At 34.6% G+C, this 18,093-nt stretch overlaps 1 protein-coding gene across 1 annotated transcript; it reads right to left on the reverse strand.

Moving 5' to 3' along the window:
* Positions 1-8,242: 8,242 nt before the first annotated feature.
* On the reverse strand, positions 8,243-9,711 carry LOC131612289 (xyloglucan endotransglucosylase/hydrolase 1-like). The gene is made up of 4 exons (XM_058884095.1): positions 9,438-9,711; positions 9,254-9,354; positions 8,969-9,162; positions 8,243-8,879 (listed from the first exon to the last, which is right to left on the reverse strand). The coding sequence occupies exons 1-4, from the start codon at positions 9,622-9,624 to the stop codon at positions 8,480-8,482; spliced, it is 882 nt and encodes a 293-aa protein (XP_058740078.1). The 5' UTR covers positions 9,625-9,711; the 3' UTR covers positions 8,243-8,479.
* Between the last annotated feature and the right edge of the window lie 8,382 nt (positions 9,712-18,093).

Raw genomic sequence — 18,093 nt, forward strand, 5'->3', positions numbered from 1 at the left:
ACAGAACAAACATGTAACCGGTTACACAAAAACAAGAAAAATATGGTTGTTCTGAAAGTGTGATTATGGAGGGTTTAGATGCCATAGTTAATGAAAATGACGTTTTTAAAAAAATATGACACATAAGCAACTGTTAACCGATTATCCTTTTCATGTAACTTATTACTGCTATTGAAAAAAAAACATCTTTTTCATGTCAATGCTTAAATGGTTTAGATGCATGATGGTTTGGAAACTTTAGAAATGAAAATGTATGAAATCATCTAAGCATCTAAAGTGATATAACATGAACTATAATGAACCTTTTAAACTTGATCATTTAGCTTGACTATTAGCCTGATTAGATTCATCATAGTTCAACACTTTTCCATCAATATTTCTTCTTTGATCACCATTTTCTTTATCAATCTTGATCATGATCATATATCTTGATTTAAGCTTCAAAATAGGCAAGCATTCATCAAGAGACTTTTTAAGCATGTTCTTCTTTGATAGTCTTCATCAATCTTTGTCTTCATCAAAACTATATTTGATAAAGGGTGAGTATATTCTTCAAAACAAAAAACATATCATCACACTCAATCCACTCAATAAGACACATTATACCAACCCATTACAACAACAAACTCCTTATACCCCAACCCCTTAAACAAAGTACTACTACCAACAATCACAACAACAAACCTCACTTCTGCCACCCCTATAATACACTTCAATTCGCCAACTTAACTTCAATTACTCAAACCCCCAACCATAATAACAAACCTTTAACACTTCATTCTCTCAGCACACTCCAACATTAAATCCTAAAAACTTTTATTTCCCTCCAATTGAATAAACTATACCAATCACCTTCACACAATCAACACTTTTGGTAAATTAATTTAACTTCACGGACGATTAGCTTATCAATTTTCCAAATATTAGCATTGATTAATTAGATGGTATGTATATATTGGGAAACACATCACATCAAAACCAAGATCTATCTTCTGACTCTACTTCATCTTCCCCATGACCGCAACCTGAAGAATTATGAAAAGGAAAACGTAAACAAAAATGTACCAAATGTGAAACAGATAGTCATTTTAATCTATAATTTGTATTTCATATGTAAATATAAATTCGATACATTTTTGTCTGCCAATGGATGGCATGGGGTATCAAAAAGTGGAGATATTTGTCGGTCACCCTCACACTTAAACCTGGCACCTCCACAAAAAAATTCGGTAGTACAAATGAAAAATTTGGTATGAATTGAAAAATTCAGTAGTATATTTAAAAAGTTTGGTATGTATTTATACCGTTTTTTTTTAAATTACCGATTTTTTTAAAAACACCATTATGTACCAAAAGTTTTGCAAAACTTTGAAAAATTCATCTGTTTTTAAAAAAGCTCGTGCAATTACTGGATGTAATACGGTGAACTGACTTTTATAATCGAAATGTGCGGTAAAGCAAGAGTCGCCACCGACTTTTATTTTATCCAAACAAGTTAGAAAGGCTAAAAGAAACAGGAAAAACCTTTTAAATAAAATAGGGTTCGGGGGGTAATTATGCCAAGGGAAGGTGTAAGGCACCCTTTGCATCCATGGTTTTCCATGGGCTCTTAATTGCTTTGCTCTTTGTTTGAGAAGAAGTATAGAAGAAAAAGAATAGGGACTTTAGCTCGTAAATGAGCGTATCCCTTTTGAAGAATTATGAGAAAGAATATAACGAAGGTTTAGAGCAAGGCAAAGCAATTAGGGGCAATTACCTTAAAGTTTTAAAAATGAGATTCTTTTAGCCTTTCAGAGTGAAAGGGTCTATCCTTGCCATAAGAGGGCATGAAGCCTTTCGTTTGGAGGTTGAAGGGTCATCGCGTTATCATTCGCCACAAGACTGACCCATGCCATAGAGAGGCAGGTAGTCTAAGGGAAGGATCAGAATAGCCTTTTTCGTAGGCAGCCAGAGGATACCTCAGCCTTTTCGTAGGCAACTTCCGAGGGTCGAGATCATGTATATCGAAGGCAGCATCATTAGGGACCATGATCTTAATCGAGGCAACATGGCTGAGGTATCCTCGTATTCGAGGGACTGGCTATTCTGCAAAAAATACACAAGGCAACAGGCAACAGGCAACAGAGAGATTACCCCAAAAGTGTGCGTGGGTGCAACAATCACGTGATTATATTCAGAAAATTATCTTATAATTAATTATTTAAATTGATTTAAGGCTTGCACTCCCTAAGATTACTAACCACACAATAATATAAACAATAATAATGGGGAAGGGAAATTGTAACCAGCGGAGGAGAGGGGAATTGAAACCAGCGGGATATAATTAAAACAAAAGGTTTAACACAAGTAATAATTGAGGACAGGGTTTAGGGTCACCAATGTTCGTAGCTTTGGCAATTGACAAACCCTGAAGATTGGAAAATAGAAAGCAAATAATAGAGTGAGTGTATTATCAATTCAGCCATAAACAGGGTTAACCCTAATCAATAAAAGTAAAAATACGAGAAAGGGAAAGAATACTTAGCTTTAATTGACGAAGGTTGATAGGCAAAGGTTTGCCTCGAGGCTTAAGCATTGACCCTGACCATCAGAGAATTGGCAAAGAAAAAGGAAAGGAATGAATGTAGGAGAAATTCTATATGCGAGGAGATTAAACCCTAATTAAACAAAATAAAAGGTAAATAATATTAATAAAAAGGTTTAGAACTCAGCTTCATTCTTTTGATGTGGCGCATAGTCGGAAGGCATTTGAGAAATAACCCTGAAAAGAATACACAAGAAAAAACAATATTTTCAGTGTATGGCAAATCCTCGCAAACCCTAACTCGGGCGTAAATTGAATAAAATAACACAATCGATTTAATTAATTATTGGTTTCGCAACCTAATTAATTAAATCGAAGAGAGAAAATAAGATCAGGCAAAAATATTTTTTATGAATTTTTGGATGAAATTAGAACAAATATGAATTATGAAAGAGGTTTAAATAAATTGTTTAAAAATGAATAAATAAAATATGTTAAGTATTATAAATGAAATAAATAATGTAAAAGAAAACAGATAAATAAGTATATTATAAAAAGGTATTATTAATATTATTATTATTATTATAAAAGTTTTTTTTTTTAGAAGAAAACTAATTAAAAAAAACAAGTAAAACAAATATATATATATATATATATATATATATATATATATATATATATATATATATATGTATATACTAAATAATAAAATAGGATTGTGTAATAAAATATAAAAAAAATTAAGAATCTTAGCTGTTCGATCCTGTGTGTTAAGCTTTTGGAGGGTCCATGGCGCACCCTTCAATCCTGACACGTTGGATCAGCTGGGATGAAGATCTGACGACTGACTTTGGGTGGTGCATGATGGGGACGTGCGCGTCACACACACCGGATCTGTGGCATAAACATGATAACACACTGCAAAAGAAAATAAAGGGAATACGTACTTCCCATGGGGATCGAACCGGCGCCCTGTTGGTCCAACAAGAACACGCTTTGCCATCTGAACCAATTGTACTTGCTGTAAATGGAACACGTCGATGGTATAATATGCAAAAGCGAAACGTTCCAGAAACAGAACGCGCGCGCGCAGGTGTCCTTTTGAATTTGAGCCAATGGGACCTCGACACCTAATCACCTTCTTCGTGGAAAACCTGTAATATATCTTTTACAGCACCTTTTACCAGTTAGCTATAAAAAGCTTATATCTATTACACCTGCCAACATTAAAACCTTACGCAAGCATCAAAACAACAAAGTAAGACCATATTCATGGTCGTTTTGGCCTCAGGAGTGCAATCGTACCCTCATTGAGCCCTGATTCAAGGTAAAACCGGAAACCCTAATTTTGAACACATGAACCCTAACATGGCTATTGGCATTAAACATGCATAGAAACGCGATTAAACATCCAGATATCATCAAAACATCATCATAATCCAGAATATGCAATTGAAATTATGTAATAATGCATATATTAAGGAAACCGAATATGAAAATAGTGAGGCAAGCCGTGAGTTATTGATGATGAATCTGGACGTTTCAAGCCTTGTTTATGATTGAGAAACGATCAGTGATGTTCCAGGAATGTATTAGCACCTCCAAAACTCTTTGAATTCGCCTCAATTGCCAAGAACAAATTTGATTTTTTCTTCAATTTTGGCACTCGGGTTTGGAGCTTTTTTTAGGGCAGAATTTCCAACCCTTGTGCTATGGTCTTGATCAGTATATATATGGGATTGATTAGGGTTGATAAAACTGAAGGAAATCCTTTTGAATCTTGAATTGAAAGTTTTGGAAATTTGATTGAAAATCTCTTATGAGAACTTTCTTAACTTGCTCAATTTCAATCTAATCTCTCCAAATATTATTTGCACGAATTTGTAATGATTATATGATATATTTGATGATGAAAATAGATCCAAATCATATCTTTTATAAAATATTTGATTTTCTTCTAATTTATATGATTTTAATTTTTTTTAATAAGAATAAAAAATCAAAATAAATCACATTAATCATATATTTTTGTGGCAAAGAGATTTTGGGCTCTTGAATACTTGGGGACCAAGATTGAAGCAAAATAATTTGGGCCCATTTGCAAAAAGTTCCAAGTTTCTTCACATTTTTCCCTCCAAAATGACCCAACTTTAATAATGCCTATCTCTCTCAATTTTTGAGGTATGGAAGTGTTCTAAGACTTTTTAAAAACCTTAGAGAATCCTCTAACCAATGTCTTTGGTCTCATTTCAAAATTATTTTCCATGCTCCTTGTGTGTCCTTTTGAAAAAAGTGACTTTTGAAAAGGACCTGTAACGTTTTGGTCCATATCTCTCAAATGAAGCATTTTTAGACTTGGTATGTGAGAGACAAAGTTGTAGAGAATCAAATTTCCTTCAAGATGAGCTTTGAATGGAAAATTTTGGCTGTTCCATGTGGGAGTTATGCTTGGTCAAAGTTCAGTTGACTTTTCCTATACAAAACCCTCATTTAGAAACTTTTTGATTTGTTGATTTTTGATCTTTCCTTGATGAACCATGATCAATTCTTGATCAAATGGTGAATGATACTTCAATATGAGGATCTTGACAAAAAAATCAGGAGTCTTGACTTTACTTTGACTACAGTTGACTTTTAGGTTAACTTAGTCGACTGTTGACTTTCTGAACAAATAAGTGGTCAATCTTTTGAATTGAGACTTGATACTTGTTATAGAGATAGTGTGAGATATATTGAGCCATATGAGATGCCTTGGAGCCATTGATTCACTGATTTTCCTTTGAGCAGACCAAACCCTAGTTTCAGAGCCTTGCATAGGAGAGTGTGTCCTGGAGCTTTATGTACTGATTTGACTTTGTATAAGAGAACTAGTATGGGCAAATTTTGGGGTATGACACTGGACTTTTAAAATGGCTTCAAAAAATCTAATTGTATAATTTTCAACGGTTAAGATTTTACTGACAGTTTGTAAGGTTGTGATTGCACCAACACCAATGTCTCACACTTTTGATATCCAAATTGAATAATATGTTACCCAACACCATAACAGAAAGGTGAAATACTACCATATTGAGCTAAAGACGGATGAAGATTTGAAGGTTATCTAGAGAACATATCACCCTAGGCTAACAAAGTGACAACTATAATTAAAAATATTCCCTCCCCTCCCCTCCATCTACCCTCATAAAATTTGAACCAAACACATTTAATTAAAAATATTCCCTCCCCTCCCCTCCATCTACCCCGAACCAAACACACCCTTAGATTACCAGACAATTTTATATTTAATCTTCCAGTTATACCTCTAATAAATACTCTTAATTTATTGTTTTCTCACTTAATATTAATGCTAATTTGAATACACCAATAGTTAATCAGGATAATTTGGTAAAGTCATTATTATCTCTCCTTCATTTATTATTATTTCTTAATTTGTGTGAAATGACCAAATGTAACAAATAATATGGGACGGAGGGAGTATTGTTTTGTTAAGTTATGTAATCTTCTATGTTAAGTTATGTTAGTCGTCATGTGTTAAGTTATCTTATTTGTCAAATAGTAAGTTACATTCATCATGCAATAATGAATGCGACAAAATGTTATCTAATAAAATGTACGGTGAAAATGTTTGAGTAATAATACACATAATATACAAATAATACAGTAATAATAATAATGTCTACATAAGTCTCCCATGGATTGTGTGCTGCCTGCTCAGCCATCCTCCTCTTGTGAGAACTAATCGGGGCTAGTCTCCTCGCCCGGATATGCAAGTTCTCGCAATTTCTGCCCGTGCACGAGCCCTCATGCAGCTCTATGATGCTGCCTAGAAGCAATCGTCCCGTTTGATCCTCTAGTTCTTAATATAAAGAAAAAATGATGAAATATGAATTAACGGATTTTTTTAAAATCCAGAAATAAACATGGTTTCCTGAATTTTTTAAAATATCCGGTTAACTATCTCAAAATTTCTTCTACCATTTTTTTTCAAAAAGTCTAATACGCTTGTATGCATTTTAATCAGACTTTATGATCGTTTTTTTTCTTTCTAAAAATGTGGTATAAAACTAAAATTGCCGATAAAAATCCATACTTGGAATAATGCGGTAAATGGTTCGGAAAATCTTGTAACATGTTGTGCCTTTTGAAAAATTCGAAATGTGACAAATGAATAGTAAAATAGACATTTATTTAAAAATGTTAATCGGGTAAAATCACAACATTTAATCCGTTTATTGGGGTGGCACGAAAAAATCTCCAAAGAGTGGGGAAATTGAGAATTTGTTTTAAACTAGTGTTAAGAAATGTGGTTGGGCCTAACTCAACCCTACAAAACCGACTTGTAGGGTGAGGATTACCCCCACTTATAAGCACATATTTAGGCCATATATTGTCCGATATGTGACTCTTAACACACCCTCTCACGCCCAGGACTAGACAACTAGAGCGTGGAAATAAATGGTGGGTGGCCTTATAGCGGACCATGGACCGCCCACCGTTAATATCCACGGACCAAGCCCAAAAAGAGTGTTGGGCGTGAGGGGGTGTATTAGGAAGATCCAAAAATCCCACATTGGTTGGAGATAAAGCATTGAAAGAGTATATATAGAGGGGCACTCCTCACCTTACCAAGCGGTTTTGTAAGGATGACTTAGGTCAAATTCTAATATGGTATCAGAGCCTATCGATCGGACCATGGGCCGCCCACCGTTAATATCCACGCACCAAGCCCAAAAAGAGTTCTGGGCGTGATGGGGTGTATTAGGAAAATCATAAAGTCCCACATTGGTTGGAGATAGAGTATTGAAAGAGTATATATAGATGGACACTTCTCACCTTACCAACCGGTTTTGTAAGGATGAGTTGGGTCAAACTATAATAACTAGAGTATATTAGATATTTTAAAAAAAAAAAAACATGAGCACTGTTAAGGATGTAAATGGATATCCATGAATACGGATAGTATGATATATGTGTCCGTCACGTTTGATAAATATGATATCCATATCTGTGCGGATATCAGCTAGTGGATAATTCTTGAGTTTTAAGATATACGCAGATATTTGCAGATATCCGTGTATAACTTTTTTTCTTAAAAAAAAAATTGAAAATTTTTTTTGTTCAATTTCTTTTAAAAACACAAAAAGTTATTATCTCATAAGAATCATACTATTTACTCTTATTTTAAGAATAAAATTTCGTCACATTAATTTCCTTCATCACAAGTTTAATTTTCTTCTTTAAATAATTTTAACTAATAATATTTAAATAATTTTATAATTTAATAACGGATACGAATATTCGTGAAAACATGTCAATAAATCTATTTTCATATCTAAATATAATTGAATATTTAAATATCAATTTATTTTATCTATAAATATCTATTAAACTACTTCGGAAATGTGACGGAAGGATTTTTTTTTCCTCCCTAAATATTGGAAGCACAAAGTCTGTTAGAGGTCCAGTGTTTTATTTTGTCCCAACTTTCAATAACAAAGCATCACTACACTTTTTACTACGAAATCAGTGGATCATAATTCAGAACACAGATCTTCAAATTTGAAAGGAAAAAAAATACACAACTATGCAAGTTTCAACTTGTTTTCCAGCACTTGCCATAATTATTACCAAGACACCCAAATAGTATAAATAAAAGCATTGAAATGTGAAGAGTGACAATATAATAAAATTTACAGTACACCGAAATAGAATAAATAAAAGCATTAATAATATTTTTTTATTATCATAAAATTTGAAGAGATATAATAAAATTTACAGACTTAAATGGAACAATAGTGGCAATAAATAATGATACTATGATATATGAGATATAAAATTGTCTTATACCTTGATAACAACGTGACATTGGTGTTGAAAGCATATAATAATGAGAGAGCAAATAATACAAATACACTATCATAGCATATAACATATGATATCATATGATAAAATTTAAATGTCACCGTCTCTCTTGCATTCAGCAGGTATTTGAGGTAAACGTTTTCTGTCAGTGCAATAATTGTATATGGTAAATTTCTGTCGCACCCATTTTAGTCTACGCCATTGAGCAGCATCAAGATCACGAAACTCAACTTGATCCCACCATCTTTTTCCTTGTGTTGCACAGAATTTTGAATTAACTGATGCTTCACAACCATCAATGTGGAAACTTTTGTATCCTGCTATGAATGGTGCTTTTGACCAATCTGTTTTCTCCAAACCACCTCTTGTTGCCCAATCGTCTGCATTCCATAAACTGTTGTATATCTTCATTGGTTGGTCAAATGGAAATTTCACTCCTAAATCTTTGCTGTTCTTGAACACTCTTATTGGAACATCATCCACATAGAAGCTGCAAGCATATCAATCATAGGTTTAAGCAAGGTTGTTTAGATTAGAGTATTATATTACAATAGTTGAGTTGAGTCAAGTGATGCTTACACAATCTGGTACATGTTCCATAGAATGGAGTATCTGTGAAACTCTTTTGTAGGATCAAACCAAAGAAAGATCCTTTGTTCTTTGTTACCTTGTCCACCAGTGAACACATTTGTTTGCAAAATGTAAGGTTGTCCAGTTCTGTTGCCCAAGAACTCAAAGTCTATCTCATCATGTTCAGCATTTTGTGAAGATAACTGTAAAGTAGTTACAATAACAACGAAGGGTCATTACAAGAAAATACTAAATATAGAAACAGAAAATTAATATTTTTTTTTTTGGACATACATAGAAAGCAGTGACTGTTCCAGCTGAATCACCAGGAACCATCTTAATGTTCATACTAAAGTGACCAAACAAGTATGAACCTTTGGATTGAAAACCAGTACCTGTTGAAAAACTAGTTAGAAAATGAACAGTGTGATAACAAGTTCAAAACTACTATATAAGGGAAGAATAATAATACACTAACCAGTGGACTTGTCAAGAAGAAGCTGAATCTCAGAACCGCCATTGAAGTATTTGATGTGATCAAAAGCCCAAGTAGGGTAATAGTTTCTCCCAAATGGTACATCCACTGGCCTTCGTGGGAGAGCACAGAATGAAGAAGAAACAAGTGATGCTAGCATCAAACACACAGGCCAAAATGAAGAGCCCATGTTGTGTGTTGTTGTTTTCAAGTTGTGAGAATTTAGTGGCTAAGACTTGAGTATATATAAGCCCAAGACCCCTTGGGTTAGAGGGTTATAGACCCATGTTCCTCTCTCTTTCTTTATGTATTTATCTTCATTTATTTTTTCCTTAGGGGTTGGGAGGCAGAGAATCGTGTATTAGGCACTGTTACGATTTTAGTGTTGTAACCAACTGGTATTGGGACCCTTATTAGTAATATATTGTTCATTGCCAACTAGCTAATCATTATCATTTCCTAATTATAGTACAATAATTATGAAAAATGTTAATGAAAAATGTGAACATGTACCTTTGAAGCATCTTTAATGAAGATTAACTCATTCCTTATAATCCGAGAAAGTAGATAGTATTCAAATTGTTGAAATAACTTATACAGGGATAAGATATCATCATTAATGTTTAGCTAGGTATCATATTTTCATTTAGATAAATATTTAGATGCAAAATAGGTATGACTTACATAAGTATGCATATCATTCTAGTCGGGTGACAAAATATATGGATTAAATGAATATAAATTTGGATGCTAATGAGTAGATCAAAGCAACCCATTTGTTTTGGATTGTTCATAATGTCCAAGACAACGAGATTCAATGACATAGTAGAAGTAATCAAGTGTGCAAAATAGCTGCGCCTTTTTCTCTCTAGAGATAGGCTATTCTGTTCACGGGAGCCTTATCAGTTGTCTGAATCCATCTGACGACTGTCAAGTGATCCAAGGTTTATTCCACGATTTTAGTTGTCTATCATTTCTTCTATTTAAGAGGGGAATTACGTCATTTCTCAAGTAATTAAATCAATTCTTATTCGCACATCACTTTCTCACTCTCTTATTGACATGAGCGTTGGAGTGCTAACCTTTCCTGTCAGCCCACTCTCCACCACGTAAGACGCTCGGGATCACCGCAACAAGTTCTGCCTCTTCACCCACTAATCAACTTAGGTTCCTTTACAAAAAATCGGTGCCGCCTATGGAAAACGAAATTTAATTCTCACTCATTTCCACGTTCAGATCTCCTCCGTTGGAAGTTTAGATCTCCATGTCTCTGTCAGATCCTTTCTCAAATTCATCAATTATGGTGGCATCCCACGCCACTCAATCACTCGTTTAATGACAAACTATTGTAGTTTCTACTGAAGTAACCAAAAGTCCAATACTTTACAGTAAGTTTCTACTGTAGTTTCTACTATAGTGGACGATTCAAGCTTGCTAGCCTATCAATCCAATATTTTACAGTAAGATCGTGTTCAACTTAGGAAAGGTTAAGGAGTATTTCAACCAATTTCGTTCCTCGGGTATGCACAATAGTTTCAATAGGACGAGTCTTCACACATACCTCTACCACCACCCGCGATACCTAGGCAAGAAGCACTTCTAGTCTTTTAGTTTTTGCAAGCTAACCTCAGAGTGCATGGATTCACCAATCGTTTGAACAAAATTTACAACCTAGTACATCAGCAAAATTCAGAACTCTTGGATGAAAGGCTATTTAGAATTACATAGAGCCTACAACTTGTTCATTAAAAGAACATCGTTATGCAAGAAAAAACCTATAGAAGAAAGGAAGCGGCCAATCCTGAACCAACCTTCATAAGAGCAACTACACCACAACGAGAAGCTCCAAAGTTACTAAGTTGTCGCCACCACCAAAGACACCATACTCTTTCCCTAAGTCGTAGAGGGGGAAGCGGTAGCTACACTCCTATAGTGGCTAGCGACCCTCGAAGGAGGGACAATGCTTCAACCTCGGAGCAGAAAAAACCCTTTATCTACTCACATCCTTGATAGCACAGTCCCAAAGACGCTGCAAAAGCCTCCAAGGCTTTAAAGCTACAATGGCGCCATAAGGGATCCGAACAAACACGTTGAGGATGTGGATGACATACTAGACTAGTACAACATTTATGGGGTCGTAAAGTGCAGGCTCTTTGTACTACCTCTAATTGGATCAGTAGCGGTCTGGTATAAAAGCCTCCCAAGCTGAAGCATAGATTCTTGGAGAGACCTCTACAAAGCCTTTACCGTCAATTTCACCTCCAAAAGCGCCAACGCACGGCTATGGTCGTACCCTGCGTGATTAGTTAGTGAAAGAAGGAAACCATTCACGAATAGATTGATTGATTTATTAATTGATCGAATAAATTGGTCGTACTCTACGTGAATATCACCCCCTCCCAATATCAAGTTGAAATACCACAACGTCCATGATAAGTCGGTGACAATTACCACCGACCTACCCGATGTCGGAAGCTCATGTGACATTATATACTCAAATATTTTTTAGAATATGTGGCTGAAAAATGAGAAGTTGTGGCCCTACAAAGGGTTTGACTTACAGGCCTTAAAGGTTACAATAATCCATCCTTGGGAGTACATTAAGCTGATGGTCACCTTGGTAGAAAGACAAAATATTACTATATATTTCCCATTTTTAGTAGTCCACTAAAAAAGCTTCTACAGCTTCATCTTGAACTAACCATTCGCAGCAACATTAGACACAAAATCATCCCCTCCCAATCTCAAGTTGAAATACCACAATGTCTACGATGAGCCGGTGACGATTAACGCCAACCTATCCGATTGACGAAGATCTACAAAGCACTACAACAGGACCAAAAGAAAGGAGAAGGAAAATTTATGGAGATTAACGTGGCTCCCTTGGTCAGTAAATTAGAAAACATGGCTATATAGCCCCCTACAGGTACATTGCATCATCTTGATCGGATGCCAAAGTGAATTCGAAGCCAATAGTCACAACCTCGATGGTAAGAATTAATCTAAGGTACGACCAAAAGAGATCAAAGCCCCTTCACAAAGACTCAGAGATGCTATCAAAAACACCACAGGCCTATGGCTAAAGCAATCAAAATCTTACTATGCCAATACACACACACACGCTCACACACACGCATGAGGTTTTCACCTGGGCTCAGAGAAGGGGTATCGACCCTTGGCGGGGCACGGTCCCTAAAGGCATCCAACTTGGACAAAGATGTCTAAGCATATGCCATAGCCTCTCTTTTTTCTGTCACTTCCCGAGCAAGTATTTTCACCATATTAACTAGAGTGTACGATATTCAAATGACTCCATAACAATCTCTTTAGCCAAAAATGAATTAGAAACTTCCAAGATTTCTTTCGAACACTTATTCTACTCGATAATAAGAACATCAAACCATTCTTTGCGCACCATCTTATCTTGTCTAAGGAGGTCAGGCAAAAATACCCCCCACTCGACAGCCCAAAAGACCAAGATCACCAACACATGGCAGCGTGATAGGCTAGTTCCGCAAAATATCTCTGACGAGCATCTTCAAATTTATTTGAGAAGTGAGAGTAATATTTATTATAGATGGAATACTGGAACTCCTTAGTCGTTCTTAGACCGAGAAGAGCTAGTAACATAGGAGGAAACCCTTTAGGAACTGAAGCATGCTCATTAACGGATCTAAGTCGAGGTACTTGTTAAGAAAACTCTAGACCCAAAGTTCTTCAAGGTAAGAGATGGACGAAAGGCCTCCCCGTTCGGCTGCACTAGAGGTAAAACATTATCTAATACAGTTCGATCAGGTGAAAACTAAACTTCTACTTATAGTGAGGGAGAGTACTCCAAATGGTCGGCTTGGTCGGTGTACTTGAAGTAGAAGCTCTCCTAGTAGACGACATATTTGGAATACCCACCAAGAGAAAGGTAGCTTAAAGATTTTTTTTAATTGTCGCATTTCTTCCTCACTCTTCATCATATATGGACAACTAATAAGGAAGATGTTAGGGAAAATATTGTTTAATCAAGAAATCGAGAGGCATAAGATCTCTATGTCAATTACCAAAAATATCCTTTCTCTCCTTCCCAACCCGTATCCACCCATCAATGGATTTTATTGAATTTTTTTAGACGTTTCCTTGATGACTCGCAGGAGGAACAACATTGCCGATATAATCGATCTCCTTATAGAAAGCCATAAATTATCTCTTCAAATATAATTGTTCTTGGGATAATTTATCCTTTTTGTAAACATAAGACTCGGTCCTTGTCAATAAATGAATTTGACTTCATAACTTGTGAAATAAATATGTATACATAGATGGAGGCTCAGATTCTAGTTTACATATATTGGCATGAGCCTCCTTGGTAATAGGAGTAACAAAAAAGAAGTGCTCCTAAAAATGATTCACGTTGTTAGAATAGGTTTTGAAAATTTTGAGTTATGCCTCAAAGAAATTAGGCATATGTCACATGCATGATTGGCTATACTAATCTAGGTCTCAGAGATGGAAAAACACAATCACAACCGGCTCACCCACCCCCCCCCCCCTTAATATTCACACTAATGTTGAAAAACCTTGACGAACACCCAACTCACTAAATACAATTGTGAAAAGGTAACCATACAATAATTCATAACATTAGTCTTAAAGTCATTGAGTGGAAGACAATTCCTTTTTCTATTTCATTAGAAAAGTAGGACGTTCAGCTTTGAAGTGGTCAAACCCTTCACATTCATGACATTTAACTCTTTTTCCTTGATTAGGTTTGACTTCGTTTTTTATCTTTCTTTGGGAACTAATGTCTGATCCCTTGTCTGAAACATTTGTCCTTTATTGTTTGTCCAGGCTTCTTAAGGATTTGTTAAACTTTCTTATCAACACCATTGATATAACATTCAAGGCTTTGTCATTTGCAAGAGCTCCATCATCTTCATCTTTGGACCAATCAGCTTCAACTTCAAACTTGTTATACCATCTTGAGAAGTAATCATATGATGTTTCGAACCTTTAATCATAACCCTCTAAGCTTTGTTGTTTATGGATTTAAGAAAAGCAACCATCTTAGTTTTCCAATAATCATAATTGGTGTCATTCAAAACAGGTGGCCTATTGACAGACCATTCATCCTTAGTGTTGTCAAATTGAATAGAAAATATCTTCCCTAGAGCTCATCCCAAATAGAACAGGGTGCCTGCATTGACGCCAAATGAAATTATGTTCCTTAAGGGACAGATGTTGGACTTGAAGTTTGGGACAACTTGTCTAACCAAGATATGACAGTTTAGCTTATACAAGATGATGAAGTAGAAAAGCAATAAAGAATACAATAATTGTTAACTCAGTTCATTACAAAGCACACCTACATCTGGGGGGGCATCCAACCCAAAAAAGGAAATTCACTCTTCTATAAAATTTGTACAGCGTGTCTTAGTTGAACAAGCCCCTTGTTCAATGCCCTTTTTCTTGATTCTACCCTAGTGTCTTTCTATTTAGGACTCTCCCTAAATATGAGAACCCTTCTCAATTTCTCTCAATCACTAACCCTAGTGATCAACAACAATAATCAAAGTAATCAATGTTGAATTACAACTCAACTAAACAAACTAACTATTATGCCTTATGATATGAATGAAGCAATAATGTGGTGTACAGTTAACACAAATAAATACTCAAATAAATCTAACACAATCATGACGCGCACACCCAATGAAAAGGTGAGAGTCTCTTTAAATAACAATGCAATTCTGGTTTTTCTCTCCTTTGGATATTTGATCTGATCTCGTCTAAAATTATAGTTGATATTATTGGATTTGATTTGTTCCCCAAAAATCTCCAGCAAGAGATATGATTTGTTTTAAATTTAAATTGATTTGATCTTCAAACAGTTGTTAAACAAATCACACAAACATTGCTAAATAATTTGCAACAAATCTGCAACAAATATGATTCAAACAATCAAAACATAATGCGCAAACACCTACAACAATGGCTTGCTGACAAGGGTCAGATGTTGCACACATGTTGCGACATCTGTTCCCACACGTGTCCTTCTTCACAAAAACAACTTGAACAAACCATGTTGTTTTATATAATACAATCAATCTAAAAGGAACAATAATAATTTTGAGTCATTCCAAATCTTGACAAATCACCATTAAAGTCGAAGGGATTTTATTAGTCCGCATACTTGCATAGTGGATAATATATGTCAGATTCAATTACCATACATAATAATCTCCAAGTACAACTGATATGTACTCTTTGATGAGAGCTCCGAGTAATATAAAACACTTCCTACCATAAGAAGATAGGCTTAATTAGTTCTCAAGTCCTTTAACTTAATTTCAGATTTCACTTTAATCCCTTATTTAATAAATATTACATATTAGTCCTTTAAAAATGGTTCCGTTAGACTAATTGGTCCATACCGTTAAATTTTCTGAAAAAATGTTAACTTTGCTTACGTGGCATGACATCAAAACATTTGTTAATAAGCTGACTCAGCATATGTATTAAAAAATTATTATTTTATTTAAACTTAAGAGATTTTATTTTCGGAGGTTAAAAACCCCCGCAAATTGTTAATAATGTGAAAAAAATATAATATCGCATTGCTATCACAATAATCAACAAATACTCTCAAACAGAGTAATCAAACTTGTTACTATACAAAAAGTTTTCAAACCTCTCAACAATAAGATTGACATGCTCTTCCTCATTGAATGAATAATGAACACCACATTTCTATGATGAAATACAAGGTAAAGCCTAAGCAAAACCCATCAAAATGACCTTATCATTTATAAAAGCAGATGAAAATCATTTGGATGAACTGTGATTTAGGTGCAGGAGCTCAGACTAAGACTACTACAGAATCAAATAGCTAATTTACATCACCATGCCTTCATCAATGGTGAAAACTTGTAACCCAGTAATCATATTATAAAAGTAAGCTTTTGTGATGATGGAAAAAATAAACACTTGAAAATAACAAAAACTAAATGAACTATAACATGATTCACCTAATAAAATTGCCTCCAAAATCTTCTTTTCTTTGTATTTTCCTAACTTGGTAGTCATATCAGATGCAATAACCCAACATATGAATGTCAGGTACATTATTGATTGATCCAGGATGCAGTTCCAAGATGCCTTGTCCTCCACATCAATTTTAAATTCAAACGGAATTGATGAAACAAACTAGAAAACAAACACACTTGAATCATCAGTACACTATTTCCTTTTGAATCATAAGAACATTGCATAGATTCAGCTGAGACTCCAAACACATTTGATTTGGGTTAAAAAAAATTAAAAACCCAAATTAAGGTTTCAAAGCAAACAAACAAAGATACTCAGAAACAAAAGATGAAAACTTTGAGTCATAAGTCATAACTATATCCAGAAATAAAAGTTAAAAAAAACAAGTTGTAGAAAATAGAACCGGTCCTAAATACTTGGAAATCAGCGTGTAAGGTTTAGGAAGAGAAGGGGGAACTTTCAAAATCGCGTTTTTGTCACGATAAAGAACACTAATAGCAGAGGAACTTGTGGTTTTTGTTGTTGTGGCAGAATTTGCAGAGAAAAACGAAGAAGAAGAGAGAAAGAGAGAGGAACAAGTGAGAGAGGTGGCGGCTAGGGTTTGAGAAAGAGAGAAGAAGATTATACGTTTCAGCTTCCCTTGCTTTTTAAATTTTAAATTAATTTAAAATAAAATAATTCAATGCCATCCAACTTAGAACTAGTTTGACTGCCATGCATGCAAAACTTAACAGAATTTGAGAAATTTTAACAGACAGGACTTATGTGACTAACAGAATGATATTTAAAGGATTTAAAACGAACCTTTATTAAATAGGGGATTAAAGTGAATTTTTAAATTAAGTTAAAGGATCAAAAGATGTATTAAGCCTAAAAAGATACATGTAATAAAAGGCTATACATATTCGGCCTTGCAACCAATTAATTTAAAGAATTAATTCTCCAATCTACTTGTAGAGGTCGTTTAAATTCAAATCAAAAGTCTAAATGAATTTGATCCAACACATAAATTATTAGTAGAAGAGCATATTATAAGAATCTAAGTCCTCACCACTCGTTCAACCTCTAGGGTTGATTATCTAGAGTATTGAAAGTGTTTAATAAAAGAATGGAGTCTTAAGCAATAACGAACCTAAATATTGCTAAATCTTTCTCCGCATCATGCGTTCGAAAATCCAGAACATGAAATCCAACCCATTTTTAGTTTTCCTCTTGTTTTTAAAATAAATAAGAGAAAATGCAATGAGGAAGAAATAAAGTTGATTTCATTTAGCCCACAAGTTGTTTGTGGAATCTATGATCATACTGTTTGAGTCATTGGTTGCCCACAAGGTGTTTGTATAATTGTCTAACCCTTGTGACTAAGACGAAGAAACAACTTTATTTATCATGGTATAGCTATTATTTTTCGTGTTCATTTCATTCATGTATGTTCTATGCAATCTAGGAGTATTATTTTATCCAGTAGCAAATGAAATTGTAATGAACAATTGTATAAGTATCAAGCTGTATTGTAGTATATATGTTCAATGAATGTTGCTAATTTGCAATCTATTTCCAAGAAGATTATAACAATGTGCAATGGTGCATATATAGATTTGGAAGCCTAGTATCAACATGTAGA

Source organism: Vicia villosa, linkage group LG6 (assembly GCF_029867415.1).
Source record: "Vicia villosa cultivar HV-30 ecotype Madison, WI linkage group LG6, Vvil1.0, whole genome shotgun sequence".
NCBI lineage: Eukaryota > Viridiplantae > Streptophyta > Magnoliopsida > Fabales > Fabaceae > Vicia > Vicia villosa.

Excerpts from the sequence above, each read along its gene's own strand:
- LOC131612289 (XM_058884095.1), bottom strand. The coding sequence starts at position 9,624 with ATGGGCTCTTCATTTTGGCCTGTGTGTTTGATGCTAGCATCACTTGTT. Across the intron at positions 9,355-9,437 it reads TCTTCTTGACAAGTCCACTG|GTACTGGTTTTCAATCCAAA; the intron begins GTTAGTGTATTA and ends GTTTTTCAACAG. Across the intron at positions 9,163-9,253 it reads GAACAGTCACTGCTTTCTAT|TTATCTTCACAAAATGCTGA; the intron begins GTATGTCCAAAA and ends ACTACTTTACAG.